The 26,921-nt window shown below is 34.6% G+C and overlaps 1 protein-coding gene across 6 annotated transcripts in view; it reads right to left on the reverse strand.

Annotated features, from left to right (window-relative positions):
• The window catches only part of TRIM36 (tripartite motif containing 36), a 65,929-nt gene that overhangs the window by 19,194 nt on the left and 19,814 nt on the right, over positions 1–26,921 (reverse strand). For 4 of the 6 annotated variants that reach the window (XM_056825040.1, XM_007486607.3, XM_056825039.1 and 1 more), the window contains 3 exons: positions 13,998–14,341; positions 11,674–11,820; positions 6,044–6,139 (listed from right to left, as the gene is read on the reverse strand). In XM_056825040.1, the coding sequence (XP_056681018.1) occupies positions 6,044–6,139; positions 11,674–11,820; positions 13,998–14,341 (587 nt within the window). The remainder of the gene's footprint in view (positions 1–6,043; positions 6,140–11,673; positions 11,821–13,997; positions 14,342–26,921) is intronic. The other 2 variants (XM_056825041.1, XM_056825038.1) reach the window with 1 other exon arrangement.

The following is a 26,921-nucleotide window of genomic DNA, read 5'->3' on the forward strand; positions in this document are numbered from 1 at the left end:
GTTCTAGCCTCCAAAGAGGCCACTTATCTTGGAGGAGGCCTTCTAGTTGAAAACCAAGTTAGATTTAATCTTTTGGAAAGGCCCATTGGCTGAGAGGCCTCTGAACTCCCCTTGGCTCAGGCCAGTCTGGAGTAGATCTTTACCCTTTTCCATCTTTCTCCTTCTTAATTTTTTCCTTCTTTTGTAAATAAACCACCATAAAATCCCATTCTGACTTGAGTATTTCATTGGGATTTAGAATTTAAATCCCTGGAGAACATTAAATAATATATTCAGTCTCAACCCTAAAATTTACCCTTAACAACCCCCATCTCACCCCACTCTATTACCCCAGACAGGGAAGGGAGGAAGAGTCCCACTGAGCTGCTGGGAAGAGGGACAGGAGATGAGAAGCACGAACAGAGATGAGGAGGAGAGTGGCACCAATGCTTAGCTCCCCTCCAACTACATGCCACACTGTGAGCTCTGCTCTCCTCAAACCTGGTTCCTCTCCAACCCCATTATGGGAATCATCTTCACCACAGACTCAACAGGCTGCTATCTGTGCTGCATCTTCATGCAGCATGTGATCCCCCCTCGACCCCGCCTCCTCCCAGTGCCTTACCCCAGATAGGGAAGGGAGGAAGTGCTCCCATTGGTGGCTGGGCAGAGGAGTGGGTGAAGTGAGGAATGTCCTCAGGCACATGGAGAGGGGAAGGGGAAAAGCTCCACCCCCAGTTCCTCTGGCTTTCTAGTAAAGAGCGCTATCTGGTCTATAGGCATGCCTACAGAGAGGGTTCTGTGTGCCTTTTTTGCCATGTGTGCCATAGGTTCACCATCATGACTCTATAGTGTACAAATTGTGAATCACTGAATTTTATGTTCTATGAGAATTCTCAAGAATTCTACACAGAGAAAAGGAAAAGAAGGGAGAGTTTGTTGGAGTTTGACCTGTCTCTTTGGAGTTGTATCCTTTAGTACTATTAAAGTAATCTTCATTGTTGTGTCAGATGAGATGTTTAGGACTTGCTATTTGGGCAGTTGTAGAGAGAAGTCATTAGAATAAAGAGGGATGGGGGGGAGGGAGGGGAACTTCCAATAGAAAATAGGGATTTTAGTTGGGACTTGAAGGAACCCAGGGAAACCAGGAAGCTAAGATGAAGAGAAGAGCATATTCCTCATAGGGGAGACAGCCAGGAAAAAATGCCCAGAGCATGGAAGAGGAACAGTAGACTATCTTTTTTTTGTAGAACATCAAGGAGGCCAGAGTTTATAAGAAGAGTATATTGATAGGTCATAAGGGTATAGAAGGAGGTTAAGAAATAAGAAAACTGGAATAGTTGGGGAGGGAAATAGGTTATGAAGGGCTTTGAACTCCAGACAGATAACTTTGTTTTGATCCTGTGAGTGATAGGGAAGCTACTAGAGTTTATTGAGTATGGGGATGACCGTTGAATCTGTACTTTAGGAACATCACTTTTGCCAGTGAATAGAGAATGGACTGAAATGGGTAGAGGCTGACCAAGAGGCAAATTATTGCAATAGTCCAGCCATGATGTGATAAGGGCCTTCGCCAAGGGGTTGCAGTAGCAGAGGAGATTGTACAAAAGGGAAATCAACTGGCCTTGGCAACCAATTTGAAAAGGGGTGCCAGAGAAAGTGAGGAGTCAAAGATGAAGGTTGGGAAGCTATGGAACTGAGAGGATAATAATTCCCTCAATAGGGAAATGTGGAAGCCAGGAGGCTTCAGGGGGAAACTAATAAGTTCTTTTTTAGACAAGATATAATTAAGATGTCCACAGAATATCCAGTTTGAGATATCTAATAGGTGACTGGAGATGTAAGACTGGGGGTCAGCAAAGAGTTTAGGTTTGGGTAAGTTGATTTGAGAATCAATATAAAGATGATAACTTAAATCATGGGAGCTGATGATATCACCAAATGAAGTGGTATAGAGGTGTAATATAGCCTAGGACAAAGCCCTATGGAAGTTACTGTCAAGTGGATATAATTAGGATAAGTATACAGCTTAAAAATTTGAGAAGAAAAAGTAGTTAGAGATGTGAAAGCTATAACTTAAGAATTATCTCCCACTTTTCATAAAATATTTAACTTTATAACTATTAATCAGGATGAAAAAATGAATTTGTTTCTCCTACAAAACCCTTACTAACATAGCCTACAAAAGCAGTTAGGCAAAAGGTACTGAGAGGTTAAATAATTTGTAAAGAGTTGTAACAAATTCTTTGAATTTCAACCTGGTGAATTTCTTTAAAGTAGAACATAGCATCCAAATGAAACTAACCCACTGTAATTAAAAAACTTTATTACAGTAAAATATCATTTAACCAAATGCTTACTGAATACTTAATACATACAATCAATCACTAAGCATTTATTTACTAAGTGTTAGCAATTAGCTTTCTACCTTTCCTTCTGCCTTCCAATACCAAATTCCAGTCTTCATTCAATTACTCAACCCCTCAGTTCTCTCCCTGGCCATCACTCCTGCTCTAGCCCCAACTCTCCTCCTTTCCAAATCTTGACTTCTTGATAAACCACTTCATCTCTATACTGTCCCCCCCACTTCTATCAAGTCCCTTGCTCCTTTATCATATTGCCAATTGTATCCTAAGTCTCAACTTTGGATAATCCCAACCATTTGCTGTCTTTGTTCTTACATGGACTATTGAACAAAGGTAGAGAAAATAACACAACCATTCTGATTGGATCCACTGCAAATCTGTCACATAAACTCCTATGAGCCCTTACCACTGCTAGGAAATCCTTTCACACCTTCCTAATTAATTCACTATCCCACTCACCATGGCTGCCTCTCCAAACCTTTACAGCCTTCCTTTACATCCTCTTCCTTCAAACCTCCCAAGGCTACCCAGGTTCTCGCCCTCTCAACTGAGAACTTTGCCTCATATTTTACTGAAAAATTTTTGGCAATTATTTGCCAAGATATCCCTCTCTCCCTTCCTCCTCACCTCATCACTCATCACTGCCATTATCTCCTCTTTTATCCCCAATTGGCCCTTCTTTTTACCAAGGCAAAACCCTTTACCTGTACAAATTATCCCACTGTATCCCAATCTATCAGATTGCCACCTCTATCATCCTTGATCTTTCACTTATCTTTGTTCTCCCCCTATTCACTAGTCATTAGGCAGACTACAAACATGCCCATGTCTCCTTCATCCTCAAAAAACCCTCACTGGATCTTCCCATCCCTACTAGTTATCATCCCTTATCTCTTCTGCCCTTTCTGACCAAACTCCTTGAAAAGACTGGTACCACCACTGCCTTCTGATCTTATCATTCAATTGAAACTGAACTCTCCCAAAGTGATCTACTAATTGTCAAATCCAATGACCTTTTCTCAGTCCTCATTCTTTTTTACATCTCTGTAGAGGTAGCCTTTGATAATTATCCTCTTCTCTTTGATACTCATTTCTTTCTAGGTTTTTACATGTGAGTAGAGAAAAGAGACGGATACTGAAAAGGAAATTGACTTTATTGCTTTTATATTATTATGTTATGAACCACGTGATTACATATAATCCTCTAGATAAGTAACTGCAACTATGATTTTTAGAAAGTTAGACCCACAGTTATTAAATTGTATACAAGGTATCAATTATAATAATATAATATAATACTTGCCATTCCAGACTTATTAATCTAGTTTGGGAAATTAGATAAATAAATTAAAATTAAAATTATACTTTAAAATAAACTATAATTTCCAACATATCCCAGCAGCAAGAGTTAGAAAGAGAAATTCCATTTAACATCACCTTAGACAATATAAAATACTTAGAAATCTATCTGCCAAGACAAACACAAGAATTATATGAACACAACTACAAACCACTTTTCACACAATTAAAACTAGATCTAAACTACTGGAAAAACATTAATTGCCAATGGATAGGACAATCTAACATAATAAAAATGACAATCCTATCCAAATTAATTTACTGTGCCACACCTATCAAACTGCCAAGAAACTTTTTTACTGAATTAGAAAAAGCTTTAACAAAGTTCATTTGGAAGAACAAAAGATCAAGAATATCAAGGGAAATAATGAAAATAATGTGGAGGGGGGGGGGGGACTAGCAGTACCAGATCTTAAACTGTGCTATCAAACAGTGAATTACTTGAATATAAAGAAGGAAACTATAAGTATATTAGGTGAACATAGAATAATATACCTGTCAGATCTATAGGAAATGAAAGATTTTAAGACCAAGCAAGAGATAGAAAATATTACAAAATGTAAAATAAATAATTTTGATTACATCAAATTAAAAAGGGTTTGCACAAACAAAACCAATACAATCAAAATTAGAAGGGAAGCAACAAATTGGGGGGAAATCTTTATAACAAAAACCTCTGACAAAGGTCTAATTACTCAAATTTATAAGGAGCTAAATCAATTGTACAAAAAAACAAGTCATTCCCCAATTGATAAATGGGCAAGGGACATGAATAGGCAATTTTCAGATAAAGAAATCAAAACTATCAATAAGCACATGAAAAAGTGTTCTAAATCTCTTATAGAGAAATGCAAATCAAAGCAACTCAGAGGTACCACCTCATGCCTAGCAGATTGGCTAATATGACAGCAAAGGAAAGCAATAAATGCTGGAGGGGATGTGGTAAAATTGGGACATTAATGCATTGCTGATGGAGTTGTGAATTGATACAACCATTCTGGCAATTTGGAACTATGCCCAAAGGGCGCTAAAAGACTGTCTGCCCTTTGATCCGGTCTTACCACTGCTGGGTTTATACCCCAAAGAGATAATAAGGAAAAAGACTTGTACCAAAATGCTCATAGTTGTGCTCTTTGTGGTGGCAAAAAAAATTGAAAAATGAGGGGATGCCCTTCGACTGGGGAATGGCTGAACAAATTGTGGTATCTGTTGGTGATGGAATACTAATGTCCTAAAAGAAATGATGAACCAAATGAATTCCATGTGAACAGGAATGACCTCCAAGAATGGATGCAGAGTGAGAGGAGCAGAACCAGAGAACCTTATACACAGAGACGGATACAGTGTGGCACAATTGAATGTAATGGACTTCTCTACTGACAGCAATGCAATAATCCAGGACAATTCTGAGGGACTTATGAGAAAAAAACACTTTCCACATCCAGAGAAAGAACTATGGGAGTAGAAACACAGAAGAAAAACAACTGCTTGATCACATGGGTTGATGGGGATATGATTGGGGATGTAGACTCTAAATGATCAGTCTAGTGCAAATATTAATATAATGGGTCTTGATCGATGACACATGTATAACCCAGTAGAAATGCTCATTGGCTATGGGAAGGAGGTGGGAGGAGAGAAGGGAAAGAACTTGAATCATGTAACCATGGAAAAATATTCTAAATCAATTAAATAAGAATTTTCAAAGAAAAAAAGTAAAGTAACTTAAAAGTAAATTGAATTCAGATGGGTAGGGTCAATACAGTATTCGTTATAGTACTATATCTATAATCACATTATTTAACTACCTAATATTCTATCCTATGAAATAGATCCTTTTCTACTAAAAAAAGTTGTCTGCTCCTATATACAGCCAGAGACCTACCTTCAAAATTATGTCTTCAAATTGTGATACTAGAGAAGACTTCTGAGAATCAAAATCAAAAGATGAAATCAGTCAATACTTAAAGAAAATAATTCAGACTATTCACTGGAACATCAAATACTGAAGCTGAAGCTTTGGCCACAAAATGAGAGGACAGGACTCATTGGAAAAGACCCTGCTTTTGGAAAAGATTGAAGGCAAAAGAGGACCAGAGAGGAAGAGATGGATAGATAATGCCATGGAAACAAATGTTTGAACAGGCCCTGAGAGAGCAAAAGATGGAAGAGCTTGTTGTACTATGAGCCATGAACAAGAAAAATTTGGTAAATAAACCTGACCAATCACTTCTATTATATTTCAAAATATTGTTTGTTCATTTTTAACAAATTCACTGAAAGGGGTATAGTTGAAATCCATTTCCCGAATAAGATGCCAAAACTAATCTAAAACTTACCTCTGTTTCTTTCATTAGCAAGTTCAGTTCTGATATCTGGCTTCTAACTTGGCTCTCCTTGCCAATGAGGTAATCAATATCTTTTGAAAGCTTTTCCTGTTAAAATATAATTTGCACTGCAAATTAGCAAAACTACAAAAGTATAATTAAAAGGTCATATACATAAAAGAAACCAGGTTATAGTCCATTTACCTTCTCCCAGGAAGTTTATATTACATGGCTTATGAAAATCAACTATTCACTGATTAAAACATATACCCTGTGAACTGTAAACTGTCTTGCCCACAGGTTTCCTACACATATGTCTCATTACTGGTATTATATATATATATATAACATATATATATATATACACACACACATATGTATGTATATATGTGCCCATTCTTCTCACATACAATATACAGCTGTGGATGGCTGTGCCCCCAGACTTATGGGAAAATGTTTTGAAGCTTATGTTCAAAAGCTGACATTTTATTAAACTGATTTGCTTTCAGCTCATTTAATTTACTATCGGTTATTATTAGCTATTGGCTATTAATGTTAATATAGCTATTAAAGGTAAATGCATTGGTGGGAGCCCAAGTGCTTATAATTTGGCAGACTCAGAGTAACCACTATCACCACTTCTACCACTCTTACCTACTATTCCTCCCCACAACATGGTAACCCAACCTGTAAATACTTGAGAATTTACTGAAAGTGGGCAATATAAAACATAGATATGGGGTGATAGTTGGGGTGGTCAGGAAAGACATAACACTTAAACTGATACTTGAAGGAAAAAGAGATTCTAAGAAATGGAGATGAGGAGGAAGTACATCCTAGGATGGGGCCAGAACCAAGGCATAAACACACAGAAAGAGAAAATACACAAAGAACAGCCTGAAAGCTAGTTTTGCTGGACTGGTGTTGCATATAGGGAAGTAATATGCAATAAGGATGGAAAGACAGTCTGAGGCTAGGTTGTAAAGCTACTGGAGTTTGAATAATTGGATAACATGATTAGATTTGTGTTTTAGGCAGATTAGTGACAGCTGTATAAACAATTTATTAGACAGGGTAAGGACTTGAAGGAAGGAGACATAATAGAAGGCTATTGCAATATTCCAAGTAGAGGTGATAATGGACTGAATTAGGGTGGTTATATGAGTAGACATCTTCTCACAGGTGTGAGAGATATTGTATAGGTAGAAACAAGAAGATTTTAGATGTAGGGTGAATGAGGAATAGAAGATACCACCAGAATGTTGAACCTTACTGACTAGAAGGATGATGGATGATGGAGTGCCCTTAAAAGAGATGTTTGGGAGAAAAGATTAATTCAGTTTTATAGATGTTGAATTTGAGATGCATAGAGGGGAAATGGAACCAATGGAATTTATTAATAAAGGGGGGGATATTATCATACTTGTATTTAAGAAAAATCACTTTGGAAACTGTGTGAAAGATGGAATGGAGTGGGGAGAGATTTGAGGAAAGACCATTTAAGAGACTGTTTTTATAAGGTGGTGGCTTTGTGATGAGTTGAAGAGGATGAATGAGCAAGATTTTTCAATTGAATGGATATGTGGAGGAAGGGAAAGTATGGATTTGAGAACATCAAGGATGCAAATGTAAGAGACTGGAAGAAAAACATTGTCCACGACAGAAACAGGAAAATAAGGATGCAGTTTTGGGTAAATAATAATAAATTGCAATTTAGAAATACTGATTTGGAAATATCTATGGCAGGTGTCCCCAAACTTTTTACACAAGAGGCCAGTTCACTGTCCCTCAGACCGTTGGAGGGCTGGACTATAAAAAAACTATGAACAAATCTGAGGAGGCTGCAGCGCTGGCTGGGATGGGCCTGTCACACCTTGCACAGGCCCATCACTGCCACCTCTATACCAGGCAGCAGTATAGGCAGTATGGAATCCCCTCCCCCAGATCACCGCTTACCATGCTGATGTCTTCCATTGTGCAGAACAAGGCATCACACAAAGGATTATGTCACCAGAAGTAGTGCTGTATGTGAGTGATGCTGTGCTTTGCGGCGCCACCACATACAGTGCTCCTCTCACTGACCACCAATGAAGGAGGTGCCCCTTCCGGAAGTGCGGTGGAGGCTGGATAAATGGCCTCAGGGGGTCACATGTGGCTCATGGGCCACAGTTTGGGGACCCCTGATCTATGGGACATCCAGTTTGAAATGCCTGATAAGCAACTGTTGACATGGGACTGAAGTTCTGGAGAGTAATAGCCTGGATATACCAAGAAGATATTACCATAAGATGGTAATTAAGCCTATGAAAGGTGATGAGCTCACCAATTAGGTGCCTGAGAACACTCTGGGGGTAAAACCATAGTTATTGATAAGAAGACAGAAAAGGACAGTTAGGAAAAGAAAATAGGGTCATAGAATCCAGAAAGAATATGCAGTATTCAGGAGGAGAGAGTACTCAGCCTAAGGATACAATGAAAAAAAAAATGAAAGTCTCTGTTTATATTCTATCAGCAATTTCAAATGCTACAGAGAGGTAAAAAAATGGAACTAAGAACAAAAATCTGATTTGTCAATTAAGATACCATTAATACCACCTTTGGAGAGAGCAGTTTCATTCAATTTGGTTATAATGTCAGAACACAGAATACAAACATTGATTGAGAATTGAGTGAGAAGTGGAGGCAATGAAAATGGTTGGATTTTCCTAAGATTTGGCTGAGAAAAACAAGAATAAACATAGGATAGTAAATCAGTCAACAATGAGTTACTAAGAAGTCAGTAAGTATCCAGGCATTATGGATGAAAGGCAAAAATACACTCTCTCCCCTCAAGAAGTTCACATTGTAATGAGGAAGTCTACATGTAAATAACTGTATTTGCAAGATACATATTCAGTGTAAGTAGAAGATAATCTCAAAGGAAAAGAACTGAAGATCAGGAAAGAATCCTTGCAATGAGGGTCCAGTTAAGATTTTGTAATTTTGTAATAGGAAAACTTTAAACTGAGTTTTGAAGGAAGCTACAGAAGCTGGCAAGTAGAAATAAATAAGGAGGGAAAGCATTCCAAGAATTGAGGACAATCAATACACTGGAGATGAAATGTCATAAGTGAAGAATATTATCAAGAAGAAGGAGGATTAGAAAGTGTAGAGAGAGGAGTAAAATATGATACTGGAAAGGCAGGAAAGGGCCATGTTATAGAAAGTATTATATTGCATACCAAGTATTTTATTTTTGATCCTAGAGGTAATAGGGAATGACTAGTATTTATTATATAGGATGACATGGAATAGTCAGACCTTTACCCAAAGAACCTAAGAAAACTGTTTTGGTAGCTGAGTAAAGAATGGCTTAGAGTGAGGAGACTCGAGGAAGGGAGACCAACCAGAAAGGCTATCTGTCAGCAGATTGGATAATGTGAGATGAGTCTAAGTAGCCAAGAATTGTTATGAACTGAGTGACTGAAGGAATGATATAATCATACCTATGCTTAAGGAAAATCATATTGACAGCTATGTAGAGAGTGGATTGATGTGGGGAAAGACTAGAGGCAGTGAGATCAATTAGAAGGCTAATACAAGAGTGGAGGAGACATACAGATAAGAAATAGCCCGTGTGACCTGGATGAAGATTCAGCAAAAAAAAAAAAAAGAGTAATTTGATAGGTAGGAGGAACTAGCATAAATTGTATTTTCTCTTCATTTTATTTTACCTCTTGGTGAGCCAATTTAATTCTACTCTGTCCCTTTTCTCTCTATCTAGGTTCCTTGATCCTTTCTCCTATTGAAGATCATGTCCTGCCAACTCAGCTTTGGATTGCTCCCACCATCCTCTACCTTTGATCTTATTCATATTTTGTTGAAGAAGTTGATGGAAATGACAAAATATGCTGACCAAATACATCATAAATTAATATGACAAAATCTCAACTGGACCCTTACTGCAGAAAGGCAATCCCTTTACATCACCTGATTCACTATCCCACTTACGTATAGCAGCTTTTCTAATGTATTTCATCCCTCTTCAAACCTCCACAGCTTCCCCTCTCTACCTTCTTGACTGAGACCCTTGCCTCAGATTTCACTGAAAAAACTAAGGACATTCTCAGAGTTCCCTCTCCTCTCCTGTTTTGCATCTCACATCATTCATATGCCTTCTGCCACTGTCTTCTCAACCTGTTTTATGTGATGAAGCTGAGTTTTGACTTGCCAAGGTAAACCCCTCTGCATGTGTAAGGAATTCTATTTCATCCTTTCTTCAGCAGACTGCCCTCTTTCTCTTCCCTATTCTCTCACTAATCTTCAATCATTCTCTATTAGCTGTTTCTCTCCTTCCTGCTTCTCTACTGTCTGGTCCTTTTTCTATTCCTCTATCCTCAAAAATCCCTCCCTCAATACAGTCATCCCTAGCTATTATCTCATATCTCTTCTCTTTTGTGACTAAACTAGTTGAAAACTACACCAGGTACCATCCACTTCCTTTTTTCTCATCCTCTTCTTGTCTCTTTGTAGTATGACTTCATTCAACTGAAACTGCTCTCCAAAGACATGAATGAACTCTTAACTGCCAGATCTCATATTTTTCTCAGTTTTCATCCTTATTGACCTCCTGAATCCTTTAAAAATTGTTCATAATCACTCTATTCTCCTCAATACTCTCTTCTTTCTAGGTTTTCAAGAGTGATACTGTTCTCTCTTGGTTCTCTTTTTATCTCTGACCACTCTTGTCTCCTTTGCTGGATCTTTAGTCAGGTAAAGCCTTCTAACCATGAGATGCCCCCAAAGGCTCTCTTCTGAGGCCCTCTTCTCCTCCTCACTATACTATTTCACTAGGTGATCCCTTGGTTTCTGCTGATTGAAAACAAAATAAAACTAAATTTAAAAAAGGGGAAATTTAAGACAATTATTTTGGGGGAGCCAGAAGGAGTAGTTTCATTTTTAAATTTCCTCTTTTATTGTTTAATACTAATACTTTAAATAGAGAATTGTATAAGGAACTGTTATATATAGTTTTGTTTTATTTAAAAAGATAAATAAAGTTTTAAATGGAAGTAACAAAATTTATCTATTTTCTAAGATTCAATTCTGGGGAAGAATACCTCCCCCCATCCTTTTGGACACGGAAGAGCACAAAGTGGACCAAAATACAGGAAAACCTTTACCCTAACCTCTGACCCAGATCCCCTCCTTTCCCCTAACCTTCCTACATCCTTTTCTATTTCTTTTCCCAGAACACCAACTACAAAACTATAAAAAATTTTTATAATGTTTTTGCTTCCTCTCTCAAGCTGTGGAGTGCACAGGGCACATCATTAACAAACAAAAAAGTCACCAATCTTTCCACATGAGGTTAACTAAAGCCTTACCACCTTTCTTCCCCTATCCCTTACCATTCATTGGGCCTTATCTCATCCTGCCACTACACCCTTAGGCCCCTTGGCATAGATACTGCCCGAACAGTGAACCTTTTGGTTCACTGGACCTTTTCATCTGCCCTACAGCTGATATGTTTTCTTTATCCAAATTAAAATGTGAGCTCCTTGAGAGCTGGAACTGTCTCATTTTTCTATTTCTATCCCTAGAATTTTAGCACAATTATTGAACTTAACATTCTTTTCATTCATTCAAGTGGCAAGACCTACCTTTAAGGTTTTATAGGCACTGCTAATGGTAGTTACCCGATGGTTTGAATGATTACCACCCAACTTACAGAGATGACAAACTGGTCTTCTACATAATTCACAGTACATGTTTACTCTTTCCATTTCATGTTCTGGGCACATTAAAATCTGTAGAGAAAAAAGAAACATTTACATGTTTCATATTTATATGAAGGATATCAAAATTACCTAAATTAAAAGAAGCAAAAATATTATAAAAACCCCCAAAATAACATATTTATACACAGTGCTATAAGTTTTATAAAGCATCTTATATATCATTTCATTTGATACTCACCAAACCCATGTCATTTATTTTCTCTACCTCTTATCTACCTAACAAAATCAGTCATTTATCTAATCAAAATGGAAAAACCAAACTACTTGACTATTACCACATTTAAAAATTAGCTTTATTACAATCACTATTTTTAATATGAGAAATGTTAAAAGCCAAAAAAAATTATAAATAAAAAAATTTACATTTGTTGTAGTAATTTCATGTAAATTGGATGAGCAAGCGGATTACCAAGTAGCAATGATTTAATCATACAGGAAGCATCACAATATTTAACCTAGCATTTTGAGGAAATTTTTAACTACAAAAAGTAAGGGGATGGGCATAAGGGACAAGAAATGAACCTATGATCTCACTGATATAAGGAACTCTCAGAAGGAAATTCCCTCTACCAATGCAGGATCTGACCGTTTCAGAAGGGGTTCTTGAACCCAGGTTTCTCCTGGCTCTAAAAGTAGCATTTTATCTACTATACCATATTACCTCTCTCAAAAAGCAAATACTTTTTTTTATCTTCAGGTAAATAATTTAAATGAATGCATTATTTAGAAGGTACTTGAAATTAAGAGAGGTAAATGAAAGAAGTTCAGTCATGTCACACATGTCTTTGGCTTGGAAAAAAAATCTTACTTAAATAAACTAGTTGACAGACCCAAATTGTCTTCAATCAGCATATTTCTACCAAGTTAAAACCACTTTAGTTTAAAATAGAATAAAAATAATTTGATATAATCTAGTACCATCAACCTTAATTGCCAGATTTTTTAAAAATAGATACACAATCATAATAAACTATACAAATTTGAAGTTGTAAAATTAAAATTAGGGGGAGAAGAATGCATCAAACTATAAAGTCCTCAGCATTTCAAAGTTCCTCTCTTAGTATTGATGAGAATTAAAATCTTGCAATTTCAAAATACAGGCATACCATTTTTTTAACAGAACTAAGAAAATCTATAATAATGAGCAAAAGGCAACCATTAAAATTTGAACTTGCCATACAATAAAAATTTTAAAATGAGAACCTCTCAGTCATACAATGTTTAAAATATCCAGTGATACCTGCTTCATTCTTTGTACTTTTATCCCTAATACCTAAGACAGTGCTTCATTAAGTCTTAAGGCTCAGCAAATGCTCCTTGACTGACTGAATGACAAATCAGTTTTACCTAATTTAGTTCAAAGTGCTAACTGATCTATGATTGCCCAAAGTTTGTAGGGGAGGTTTTGGGAATGTTATCTTTAAGTAAAAGAATTTGGTTAATTTGAAAGCAAAATGTGTCATTTTATTCAAAGTAAATTTTTACCATGAAATGTAATTTAAAGGAAAAGTTTAGTATTTCTGACAGGTTCCAAATATATAACTTTAATTTTAAATATATATACCTATATAGACACATATACATGTACACATATGCACATGCATATATATGTATATATACATACCCTAAATACTTCAGCAATAATTACACAAACTCAATAGGTTAAGATATAAAAAGCATTAGACTTGAAGAGACTATTGAGATTCTAATCCAGATTCTGCCACTTTCTAGATTTATGATTTTCATTCATATCAAGCAATCAACAAACATTTATTAGGCACCTACACTGTGCCAGATACTGTGCTGGGTGTTGGGGACACAAATACAAAGAATGAAATAATCTCTACTCTCAAGGAGTTCACATTCTGAGGAGTATATAAGTATATTATCAGTATATACAGAATATAATCAGAATAATTCCAAGTTGAAGGGGAGCCAAAAAGGCTTCATGTGAGAAGGTAGTAATGAATGAGCTGAGCCTCAGTTTTCTTTGTAAATGAATATCATATTATACCTACCTAGCTCACAAGATTGTTATAAAGATCAAATTAAATAAATATTTCCAGCCCCAAATTTCAAACTCTATACTTAGGATATGACATGTCTTTGTTAGAATATTAAGAAAAACTTATTTGAAACTGCTGCTTATTGTTATTCCCCCCCACTTCCATCAAGATCCCACTTACCTTAGGTCTAAAATTAGTGGTTGGGCCTACATACTCATGCTGAGCTTTTACAGTGCCCCAAGGATGATAAATTTTGAAGCATTCATTACAGTAGCTTGCACTGCAGTCCATGCAACTTTTTGTGGATTCTTGAGGTGGAGGTTTGCAGAGGTCACACATAATGGCTGTAGCTGCCCTAGCTGCCTGTCGGTATCTTTCCACAATCGTTTCCAAAGTGAAATTTCGAAACAAACCATTGATTCCACGCTCTCCCAGGTCAATATCATGCTCACAACCAGGGCAGGGAAAAGTAGTCGTCCTAGGAGTCAATGAGTTGCGTTTCCAGCCTGAATAATTGATCAGTCCTAGTGTTTAGTTATAGTAGTAGGAAGATAATTAGGATGACAAAACACAGAATGAAAAAGGTTGCAGAAGGAAAAAAAGTATATGTATATTGAATACACCAAACACAAAATACCCAGAGGAATAACATATAAATCATTACAAATTATGCAAATATTTTAAAAGTACCTTTTTGTCAAACTTTCTTGCTATACACAAAAATATCACTATTTTCCAAAATATTTCTTAAAGGGCCATGCCTAGGGTGGACAAGGAGTGTATTAAACTCTCCTCACAGAAGAATGTTGATAAATATTTGTGATAATGCTGAATAACATTCACAAGTCCTGCATATACTGTATATACCTTGCCTTGTACATATTTATTTGCATGTTGTCTTTCCATCGGGCCTCTTTTTCATATCCTCAGCATTTAGCAGAGTGCCAGGCTGAAAACATGACTTATGTTTATTGATTAAACTGAACTTCCTAACCAGTATAACACACACTCTTCTCTCGCATTCTGTCTCTTTTTCTCTCTCACACAAACACATATGTAGACACACACACAAACTCAATCTACTACATCAATATGTAAAAATAGATTCTGCCTTATTTGGTTACACATGCAGTCCCATAACAGAAAATAGCTGCACGATTCCTATTGAGCATCAAAACAAAGCTTTAGTTTCCAAGAGAAATTCAAGTATCAAAGTAGTAACCATTAATGGTCAGTGTAGTGAGCTCCAAAGCATCCTAAAATAACCCTATGACAGTCCAGAATTCCTAAGTATTATAAAATAAGTTCTGACTACTATTCATTAGCCAGTAAAACATTTATGAAATTTCAGTTGGCAGTATGTAATTTTAAAGTACAATCTACTTAACATGTTAAAATACATTCCCAGTCATAGAAGTTCATTTTAACAAAAGGCAATAAGATATTTATCAGCTAAAAAAGTATTTAATAAATTAAACATTTTTAATGTCATAAAACATGGAATACCTTGAATAAAGCCTTATTCCTAACATTTAATAGGAATAATAATAGAAAACGCTCTGGATTTGGCATCAGAGCATTTGGCTTTTATAAGCTTTGATATTGAACAAGATACTTGACATCTCTGGGTTTTGGTTGGGCTGGGGAGGAGCACTGTTCTAAAACTGAGTTTCTAAATCTTTTTTTGTCATGGATGCTTTTGGGCAATTTTATGAAGCTATGTTTTTATATGCATACAATAAAACATAGAATTACAAAGAAAATCCATTGAATTCGGATAGTTTGTATTTACACAGATCTGTGTTAAGTATATTAAATAATTTATTTAGATTCATGCCATTTCAAAACTGATGGCAACTTTTACAAAATGTGAGGTAAAATCTAAAAAGTTACATTTTAGCGAAAGGCATTCACTCAAAGTTTCATACTACACCAGCTTAATAAAACAAGTAATAAATGCAATCTTTAAAATACAACAGTGAAAATATTTTTGTGGTGCAGTGGTTCCATTTTAATTTTTATTTATTTAATTTTAATTTTAAATTTAAGGAATGAAACAAGAAAATCATTTCTCATTTTATAGTCTTAGTATATAGAAGGTAACATATGAAAATGGAATGAATAATTTTACAAACTGAATATCTTAAATTATTACTTGTTAAAACTTGAAGTTTTGATTGCTAAACTATTGGAAAATAATAACACTCTGATAATGAACTCATGCATTAAACATGTACATTGAGGATAACATGCCTTTATCTCATTCCATGGTCAAAAATGTCACAATTTAATATAAATATGTGCCATTCCTTTTTGATAAGAAATCTTATTGAGATAGCACAAAACTGATATTTCATAGAGAGGCATTACTTGAGAAAAACATTTGAAGTATTAGTTTATAAATGAAAAGCATGTTTGATCAAAATATGGTGGCAATTTCTCAAAGTAATTTCTTTAAATATCACTTAAAATTTGAAATTTTCTGCCAAAATAATTTATTATATTAATCTTATTTCTACTATATTGTTAATAATTCAGAAATAAAAACAAGCACACTAAAGCATGTATTCAGATCTTAAGAGTAGCAGAGCTGATCCAAAAGCAGTTAGAAAATATTTTAAATAAAAATAGGTAATAGGTCAATCAAGGAATTACACACACACACACACACACACACACACACAAACACACACACTTTCTAAATTACTTTCCCCAATTTGGTTTTAAATGAAATTCAGACTTCTCTGAGAATTCCATATGCTTTACTATGAAAACTTATAATATCTTAACCTAATGATATAGTGAACAAATAGCAAGTGATGATGTCTAAACAAAAAAGAATATCCATAGAAATAGCTGTAGAAATATTTACTATCATTTCCTTTCAGAAATTATTAGTACTTTGAATAGAATACTAATGTACTTATTTTCAAAATCCATAATAAACATTAAAGCAATATTAGAAATGTGAACTATTAATTTTCTCTACTAGGTTAAGTCCTTAAGGGCAATAACTTTTCATTTTTCATTTTCTTGTGTACACATTGTACAAATATGTAAACAGATGCAACAGACACTTAATAAAAGTTTGTTGGAATTAAGACATGTAATACTCTTTTGCCCAATTTTACCACATAAAACAAGAATCTGGACATGAAGAAATTAACTCAATTTTAAAAATTAACTCTAACTATATATAAGACTTTACATCTTGAATTTCTGGATTAAGCTTCCTATTGCTACTATGATAAAAGAAAGAATGTAATGGGCAAGAAACTCTGGATCATACTTCTTCCTATCACTGTGATAACAAGAAGAGGACACTGCCCTCCCTACTCTCTATTTTGAGCTGCCAGACATTGTTCCTGGAAGCTAGAAGGTCACAACACCTACACAATCAAAGATGGTTAACAGGACAGTGCTTTGGTTTTGACCAGCTGGCAGGTGTCCTTACCTTTCCCCTTCTATTTCTTGTTTCCAGACACCCATATACCTTTATCTTTCCCTCAAGCTTTATGTAAAATTGCATTTTTCTAAGCTGCTTATGTATTCACATTCCATATAAAGTTGTTGAAGCTGATGATTCTTGTATACAATCAGTTAAGCTCGCACTCTCAGAATAATACTAAAACTGCAATCATCTATCTCTGCATCATTAATTTGGTGACTGATAAAAATATCTAATCGATAGGCCCTTAGAATATTTTTATCTTATTTATTAGGGATCCCAGAGAGGAGACACTAGATCAATCAAGATCAAGTTTTCTAGACCACTGACTGTCTACCATGAGGTAGATTTTATCTTGAGAGATAAAAAGGAAAAAAAATACAGAGAAAGGTTTGTATTCGGCATATTTAATTTTTTGTTATTTGTTAATTACTGTGCTATCTTAACTATCCTCCCCATCTAATCTGGTTTGGGACTGAGGAAAATCAGTCAGTGGTAGAGATTAAGGATATAAATCTGACATAAACCTCAATTCAACCTTGAGCAGAGATCATTATAAGATCTCTCAGGATCTGGTAATTCTGGTTTATGACAACCAACTATAGATTTGGGAGCTAAATTATTCTTAATCAAATCTATTTCCTATATAGGAACTCTAGTTTAATTAAACTCTAAATAAATACATAAATATATCTAACTGTAATAATGGCTGAAATACATTATCCTTAACCTCAGAGAGAATTTTCTGATTGTTGTTGAAATATTGAATAAGCTTACATTAATTGTTAAAAGCTTCACACTCAAATAAGCTCACCCTGACTTCCATAATTATTGTAATACTGATACTTCTCAATAAATGTACTTCTGGGGATAGTGGGGTGGCTCAGTGGATTGAGAGCCAGGCTTAGAGACAGGAGGTCCTAGGTTCAAATCTGGCCACAGACACTTCCCAGCTGTGTGACCCTGGGCAAGTCACTTAACCCCCATTGCCTAGCCCTTACTACTCTTCTGCCTTGGAGTCAATACAAAGTCCTTCTACTGACCATAGAATAAGCAGAAAAAAGAATATGAATCTTTTTTGCCAAAGGAATGTCAAAGCTAAAGATGTCAGATTAGAGACAGTCACTTAGCTATACTCTCCCAACATTCTCTTCCAAATAACTTTAAAATAATGCCTTAAATCAAATTTTGGAATGGCAGAGTCAACAAGAAGTCCAGCATAAGAAAACTTGAGGGCCTATCCAGAATACAAACATGCAGTGGTAGCAAAGAAGCCAGATCAGCAGCAGCAGCAGCAGCTTCTGGAGCTCTAAGTTCAGAGACAACAAGGTTTCAAACAACTTTACTAGCCAGAGATTACGGGGGACCTTTTGCTGGCACTGTGTACAGCTTTTATAGTTCCAAAACAAAAAAGGAGTGCTGGGATTCAGGCACAAGAGATCAGGGACCCTAGTTGCAAGTCTAAGGCAAGGAGAAGCATTAGCAGGTACAGCTGTATGGGAACAGGGACATCATCAACACACTAAAAACTGTAGGACTGTAGCAAAAAGCCAATAATTAAGTCTATTTTCCTGGTCACTAAAATTTAATAAATAAAAAATGGGAAAGCAAAGAAAAAGAACCCAGCTTTTGATAGCTATCATGAGGACAGAGAAGACCTCAGGTCAAATTTAGAGGACAGTGAAGTAAAATCATCTACATCAAAAACAGCACACACACAAAAAAAAAAAAAATACAATAAATGGCCATAAGCTCAAAAAGAGCTTTTGGAATCACTTTAAAAAGACCTCAAAAAACAAATGAGAGAGGTCAAGGGAAAATTAGAGAAAAAAGAGCAAGTAAAACAAGAAAATTATAAAAGAAAGGTCACCCAAATAGAGATCCAAAAACTGATGAAAGAAAATAATATATATTAAGAAATAAAATTAGGCAAGAGGAAGCTAACAATTTCCAAAGACAACAAGAAATAACAAAGCAAAATCAAAAGAATGAAAAAATGGAAGAGAATATGAAACATCTTATCACAAAGACAATTGACCTAGAAAATAGATCAAGAAGAGATGATATCAGAATAGTTGATAAAAAAAAAGTTTAGACATCATTATCAAAGAAATCACCAAGGAAAACTGCCCAGAAATTCTAAAATCAAGAGTATAAAATAGAAATTGAAAGACTCTATCAATCACTACCTCAAAGAGACCTAAAAATGAAAAAGCACAGAAACATCATTTCTAAGTTCCATAGCTCCCCAAATAGGGAGCAAGTACAAGAAACTGGGGGTGGGGGAAGGGATTAGTTTAAATACTATGGAACTACAGTCAGAATAGCACAAGACTTAGTCGCCACAACTTCAAAAGAATACAGGACATGGAACATAGCATTTTGTAGAGAAAAAGAACTGGGCTTACCAAGAATAATATATTCAGCAAAGATGAGAATAATTATAAAAGGCAAAAAATGGATGTTTAAAGGAGTTTCAACTATTTCTGGGGGAAAAAACTCAAAACTAAGCAGAAAATTTAACATAACATGTATAATCCAGTGGAATTGCTTGTCAGCTCTAGGAGGGGGGAAGGGAAGAAGGGAGAGAAAGAACATGAATCATGTAACCATGGAAAAATATTCTAAGTAAAATTTTAAAAAGAAAATTTAATTTATAAGAAACATACAAAGGTAATGAAAGACTAATCATAAGCCATCCAAAAAGGTCAAATTGTTTGATTCCAGCATGAGAAAATGCTGGAAACAACATCATTGCCTTGGTATTTTGAAGGGATATGTATGTATGTAAAACTTGAGGTTAAGGTGAATGTAACAGAATGAGCCAAAATGGTAGTAGAGTTATGGTGGAATGGCTATCTCATATAGAGGAAAAAGGAGTGGAAGAACTGACATGAAGAAGGGGACTAGGAAGTAGATGGCTAGGAGCACTGGAACCCTATTCTCATCAGACCTGGGATAAAAAAGGCACAACATACACAATTAGAAGGGTAAAGATTTTCTTAAAGTCTAGAAAAACAGGAAGGAAGAGAAATGGGATAAGGGAGGGACTAGGAGACCCACTGGGGGGACTGGGACAATAAGAGAAGAAAGAGTGGATTTAGAGAAAAGAGAACAAGAGGATAAAAAAAGAAATTATATTAGCAGAATTTACATATTTTAAACAAATTGTAAGCAATGTGGGGTTTGTGGTTAAGCACATTTTATGCATTTTATTTAATGCTTAATTTAATAATGATGCATAATTTAATATATTTATTTATGCATATTTATTTAAATGTTTTTGGTGGTGGTAGTTAAGTATAAAATTTGAAAAACCAATGAAACAACTTCAAAAGAATTGCTTAAATAGAAAAAAAAAGTGAAGTACCTCATCAGAAAACAACTGGAAAATATATCAAGGAGAGATATATATAAGTGAAGAAATTACTGGACAACTGGAAAGCCATGATCAAAAAAAAAAAAAGCCTAGACAACATATTTCAAGGAAAACTGCTCCAATATCTTAGATCCAAAGGGCAAAATAGAAATTGTAGGAATCCACTGATCTTACTAAAATAAAAGAGCTCCCAAAATGAAAACTCTCAGTAATATTAGAGCCAAATCCCAAAGCTCCCAGGTCAAAGAGAAAATATTTCAACAGGCAGAAATAAGAAATTCAAAGATTGTGGAGCTACAAGTCAGGATTACCCAAGATTCAGCAGCTTCCACATTAAAGTAGCTAGGCTTGAGATCATCAGGGAAAAGACTTGTACAAAAATATTCATAGCTGTGCTCTTTGGGGTGGCAAAAAATGGTAAATGCCCTCTGATTGGGGAATGGCTGAACAAATTAAGATATATGTTGGTGATGGAATACTATTGTGCTCAAAGGAATAATGAACTGAAGGAATTGGAACAACCTCCAGGAATTGATGTAGAGTGAGAGGAGCAGAACCAGGAGAACATTGTACACAAGAGACTAATACACTGTGGTACAACTGAATATAATGAACAATGATCCAGGAAAATTCTGAGGGACTTATGGGAAAGAAATCTATCCACATTCAGAGGAAGAACTGTGGAAGTAGAAATACAGAAGAAAAACAACTGCTTGAACACATGGGTTGATGGGGATATGATTGGGGACTCTAAACGATCATCCTAGTGCAATTATTATCAATAGTTATGGAAATGGGTCTTGATCAATGACGCATGTAAAACCCAGTGGAATTGCATGTTGGCTTTGGGAATGGGGTTGGGGAGAGGGGAGGGAAATAACATGAATTTTGTAACTATAAAGAAAAATAAGCTAGAGAAGGAAACAGCAAACTAAGTCAGAATCTTTGCCAAGAAAACCCCAAAAGGATCATGAAGAGTCAGACATGACTAAAATGACTGAACAACAACAACAAAAATAAATAAAGTAGCTAGGCTTACAACCAAGAATTTTCTATGCTGAAAAACTGAGTATACCTTTAGAAAAAGGTTGGATAAATGAGAAAAAATGGATATTTGATGAAGTGCAGCACTTTCTCAAAAATTCCCGATGAAAAGATCTGAGCAAAATAGAAAATGTGACTTTCAAATATAAGACTCAAGAAAAGCATAAAAAAGGTAAATGTGAAAGGGTACTCATGAGAAAGAGTGGGAAGATGATGGAATAAGGCAAGAAATCGTCTATTTCTCCAAATTTACTCACACCTAATCTAAAATAATGACTTAAAGTGAACTTTAAAGCAGTAGAAATGATTAAAAGTTGGGATAGTCTTCCTAAGATGACTTGGCAGAAGATGCCAGGAAAGCTCTGATCTCCTAGAGGGGGTGTTATGACCTGATTGAATGCAGATAACTGCAGGCAAATAAAGAAGCATCAAAAATCGATAAGTGCCTGGGGAAGATGTGTAGATAGCACTCAGATTTTTAAAGAAAAGCTAAATAGGTGGAAATAGATAGCAAAACCATATTAGTGGGTGACTTTAACCTTTCCCTATCAGAACTAGATAAATCTAACCAAAAAATAAAATAAAATAAAATAAAATAAAATAAAATAAAAAGTCAAGGAACTGAATAAAATCTTACATAAGCTAGATATGATATATGACAAACTGAGTGAGAATAGAAAGAATATTACCTTTTCTTCAGTGGTACATGGTATCTTTAAGAAAAAACTGACCATATATTAGAGCATAGAAACTTTATAGTTAAATACAAAAAAGCAAAAAATATTAAATGCATCATTTTCAGATCATAATGCAATAAAAATTATATTTAATAAAGGACCATGGAAATAGATTCAAAATTAACTGAAAACTAAGTCTAATGGTACAGAATGTGTGGGTTAAAGAACAAGTAACAGAAATAATAAATAATTTTAATAAGGAGAATGATAACAATAAGATAACATACCAAAAGCTATGGGATATAGCAAAAACAGTAGAGGAAAATTTTTATCTTTAAATACTTGTGTTAATAAAACACAGAAAGAATAGAACAATGAATTGGGTATACAATTAAAAAAACTAAAAAATGAACAGATTAAAAATTCCCAGTTAGACACCAAATAGGAAATCCTAATAATTGAAGGTGAGATTAATAAAACTGAATATAATAAAACCATTGAGTAAATAAAAATAGGAGTTGGCTTTATAGGAAAAAATAGATAAACCATTGGTTAAAATGATTTTCAAAAAGAGAAGAAAAAACCAAATCACTAGCACCAAAAAATGAAAAAGATGAATATACCACTAATAAAGAAGTCAAACTGATTATTAAGAGGTTTTATGCAATTATATGACAAGTAATTTAACAATTTAAGTGAAATGGAAAAATACTTGCAAAATTTTAAACTACGTAGACTAACAGAAAAGGAATACCTAAATAAATTTATTTTAGAAAAAGAAATTGATCAGGCCATAAAGGAACTTCCTCAGAAAAAAAGTTTGAGGCATATGATTTAACACTTGTTTATTTGGGTGTATGTTTGAGGTTTTTGGTGATATGGAATTGTTCACTTACAAAGATGAATAATATGGAGACATATTGTGCATGATAATACATGTATAGCACAGAATGAATTGCTTGCCAGCTCTGGGAGTAGGGAGGAAGGAAGGGAAGGAGGCATAGCTTCAGATCACATAGCTTCAGAAAACTCATGAGGAAATTTGTTTTTAAAACTTTTTAATGCAAAAAGCATCAGGACCAGATGGACTTACATAAGTGAATTCTATGAAACATTTAAAAATCAACTAATTCTAATATTAAATAAAATATCAAGAGTAACAGGTAAAATAAGAGTCCTGCAAAACTCCTTTTATGAAACAAATATGGTGCTGATACCTAAACCAGGTAGAACAAAAACAGAGAAAGGAAATTTTAGATCAATTTCATGCAAAAATCCTAATACTAGCTATTATATATACCAATATACAAAACAATAAACTATAAATGTATATGTAACAACATATCACAAAGATTATACACTGTGACCATCCAGGGTTTATACTAGAAATACAGGGATGGTTTAATGTAAGGAAAATTATTAACAAAATGTGTTATATTAATAACAAAAGGAACAAAAATAATATAATCAAATCAATAGATGCAGGAAAAGCTTTTAACAAAATACAATGCTCATTCCTATTAAAAAGTACTTGAAAGCATAAAGTATAAATGGATTTTTCCTTAAAATGGTAAGAAGCATCTACCTAGGACCATCAGTAAGCATTATTTGTCAAGGAGGTGAGCTATAAGTCTTCCCAGTAAGATCAGGAGTGAATCAAGGGTGCCCATTATCACCTGTATTAAATATTGTATTAGAAATAAGAGAAAAGAAAGGGAAGGAAACAAAATGAGTAATGAAGTAATAAAAGTACATCTTTTTTGCAGATGATATGATAATACATTTGGAGAATCCTAAAGATTCAACTAAATTTTTTTTAGTTAGTTGAAACAATTTTTAGCAAAGTAGCAGAATATAAAATAAGCCCACATAAAGAGTTAGCATTTCTATATATCACCAACAAAGTGCCCTGCAAGAAGAGATAGTTAAGAGATATCCCAAACAAACTAAGCATAGACAGGATTAAATAATACTTGGGACCATGCCCAGAAACTGCATGAATACGATTATAAAATAATTTTATACAAATAAAGTCAGATTTAAATAATTGGAAAGAGATTAATTGTTCATGGGTGGGTCAAATCAATATTTCTTTAAATGACAATTCTACCTAAACTAAATCTACTTACTTAATGCCATACTAATTAAATTACCAAAAAAATTATTCATTGAGCTAAAAACAATAATGACAAAATTTATTTGGAAAAACAAAAGGTCAAAATATTAAAGGAAAAAATTTTAAAAATATAAAGGAAGGAAGTCTAGCAATATCAAATTTTAAACTGTATTGTAAGTCAATAATTATCAAAACTATTTGTTACAGGGTGGGGGGAGGCAGCTGGATGGTTCACTGGATTGAGAGCTAGGTCTAAAGATGGTCCTGGGTTCAAATCTGACCTCCAACACTAGCTATGTGACCCTGGGCAAGTCATTTGATCCACCTCCACCCCCACTGGCTATACCTTACCACTCTTCTGTCTTAGAACCAATACACAGTGTAGATTCTAAGATGGAAGGTATGAGGTTAAAAAAAAACTATTTGGTACTAACAAACAGAAACATGGACCAGTGAAACAGAATAGGCATACAACACACAGCAGTAAAAGATTGGTTTTAAACACAGGAAACCTTGTGTTTGACAAATGTAAAGATCTAAGCTTTTAGTATAAGAATTCACTCTTTGGTAAAAATTTTGGAGAAAGTTGAACGCAATCTAGTAGAAACAATAGACTGATATCTTACATCAGTTACCAAATAAGGTCAAAATGGATACATGACCTAGACACAGAAAAATATCATATGCAGGTTAGAACATGATATATTATCTATCAGATTTGTAGATAGGAAAGGAATATGAATAAATAGGGACAGAAAATATTGTGAGATGTAAAATGGATACTTTTGATTACATTAAATTAAAATGGGTTTATAGAAATAAAACTAATGTAGTCAACATTAGAAGGAAAAGAGAAAATTGGGATTGTTCTAAACAGTTTCTCAGATAAAGGTCTTATATCTCAAATATATAGAGCTTTGTTATTTTCGTAAGAATATATCATTCCCCAATCAATAAATGGTCAAAGAATACGAACAGGCCATTTTTTTAAAGAAGAAATCAAAGCCATATGTAGTCAAATAAAAATTGCTTTAAATCATTGCAAATTAAAACAACCCTTGAGATATTATCTCATACTTATTAGATTAACTAACGTGATAAAAGGAAAAAATGATACATGTTGGAGGGGATGTGGAAAAATTAGTACTTTAAAAGACTGTTGGTGGAATGGTGAACTGATCCAAACATTTTGAATAATCTGGAATTATGCTCAGTTATAAAATTGTGTATGCACTTTAACCCAGAAATTCCACTATTAGATCTGTTTTCCAAAGTGATTAGGAAAAAAAGGAAAAGAACCTATATATTCTAAATTATTTATACTCGTTTTTTTTTTTGTGGTGGTGGCAAAGAACAGAAGAAATGCTCATTAATAGGGGAATATCTAAGCACATTGTGGCATATGATTATGATGAACTACTACTTCTTGGTAAGTAATGAAGAGCAGGGGGCAGTTAGTACAAAGAATAGAGCATCAGGAGGATGTAGGTTCAAAATCTGCCTCTAACACTTCCTAGTGATAAACTGATTACTATAGTTATTAGCTTTTTAAAAAAATACTTACCTTCCCTCTTTGAACCAATATTTTAAGGTAGAAGAGTGGTAAGGGCTAGGCAATGGGGGTTAAGTGACAGCCACATAGCTGGGAAGTGTTTGAGGCCAAATTTGAACCCAGGACCTCCTGTCTCAATTCACTGAACCACCTAGCTTCCCCCATTACATATTTTTAAAAGCAAATACGAACTCCAATTCCATAGCCTCATGCTGCTCTTCTGTCTTAGAAATGATACTAAAACAGAAGGTAAAAGGTTTTTTATTTTAATTTTTTTAATGAGCAGGTTAATTAAAAAATAATTGAAAGATCTGCATGGAATTATGAAGAACAAAGGAAGCAGAAACAAGAATATTGTATTGAGCAACAACAATACTGAAATGCAATATGAAAAGAATAACATCCAGAGAAAAAACTCATAAATAGAAGTACTCATGGCATGGTTTCACACACACACACACACACACACACACACTTTTGGTCAAGTGATGCCTTCTGTAGTGTGGGGTGGGGAGGAAGGAAGACAGGAACTTTAATGTAACAAAAATAAATTAAATAAATTTTTAGGTGGGAAAATGATACATATAACTTCTAAGATCTTTATCATTATTAGGGTAATTTAAAGGATTTTATATAGACCAAGGGCATGGGTATAAGTCAATTATGTTGAAACAATCTCCATAAGCAATGAAAAAGAGGTATGAACAGGGAGAAGGGGGAAAGAGTGAGGTAAAATGGGGAAAATTTTCTCACAAAAAAGAGGCATGCAAGGAAGAATTTTAAAATGGAGGGGGAAATGGGAGAGCAGTAGACAATGTTTGAACTTCACTCACTGGAATTGGTTCAAAGAAAAAATCATACACACGCATGCACACACAGAGTTGTGTG

The sequence above is a fragment of the Monodelphis domestica genome, chromosome 3 (assembly GCF_027887165.1).
Source record: "Monodelphis domestica isolate mMonDom1 chromosome 3, mMonDom1.pri, whole genome shotgun sequence".
Taxonomy (NCBI): Eukaryota; Metazoa; Chordata; class Mammalia; order Didelphimorphia; family Didelphidae; genus Monodelphis; species Monodelphis domestica.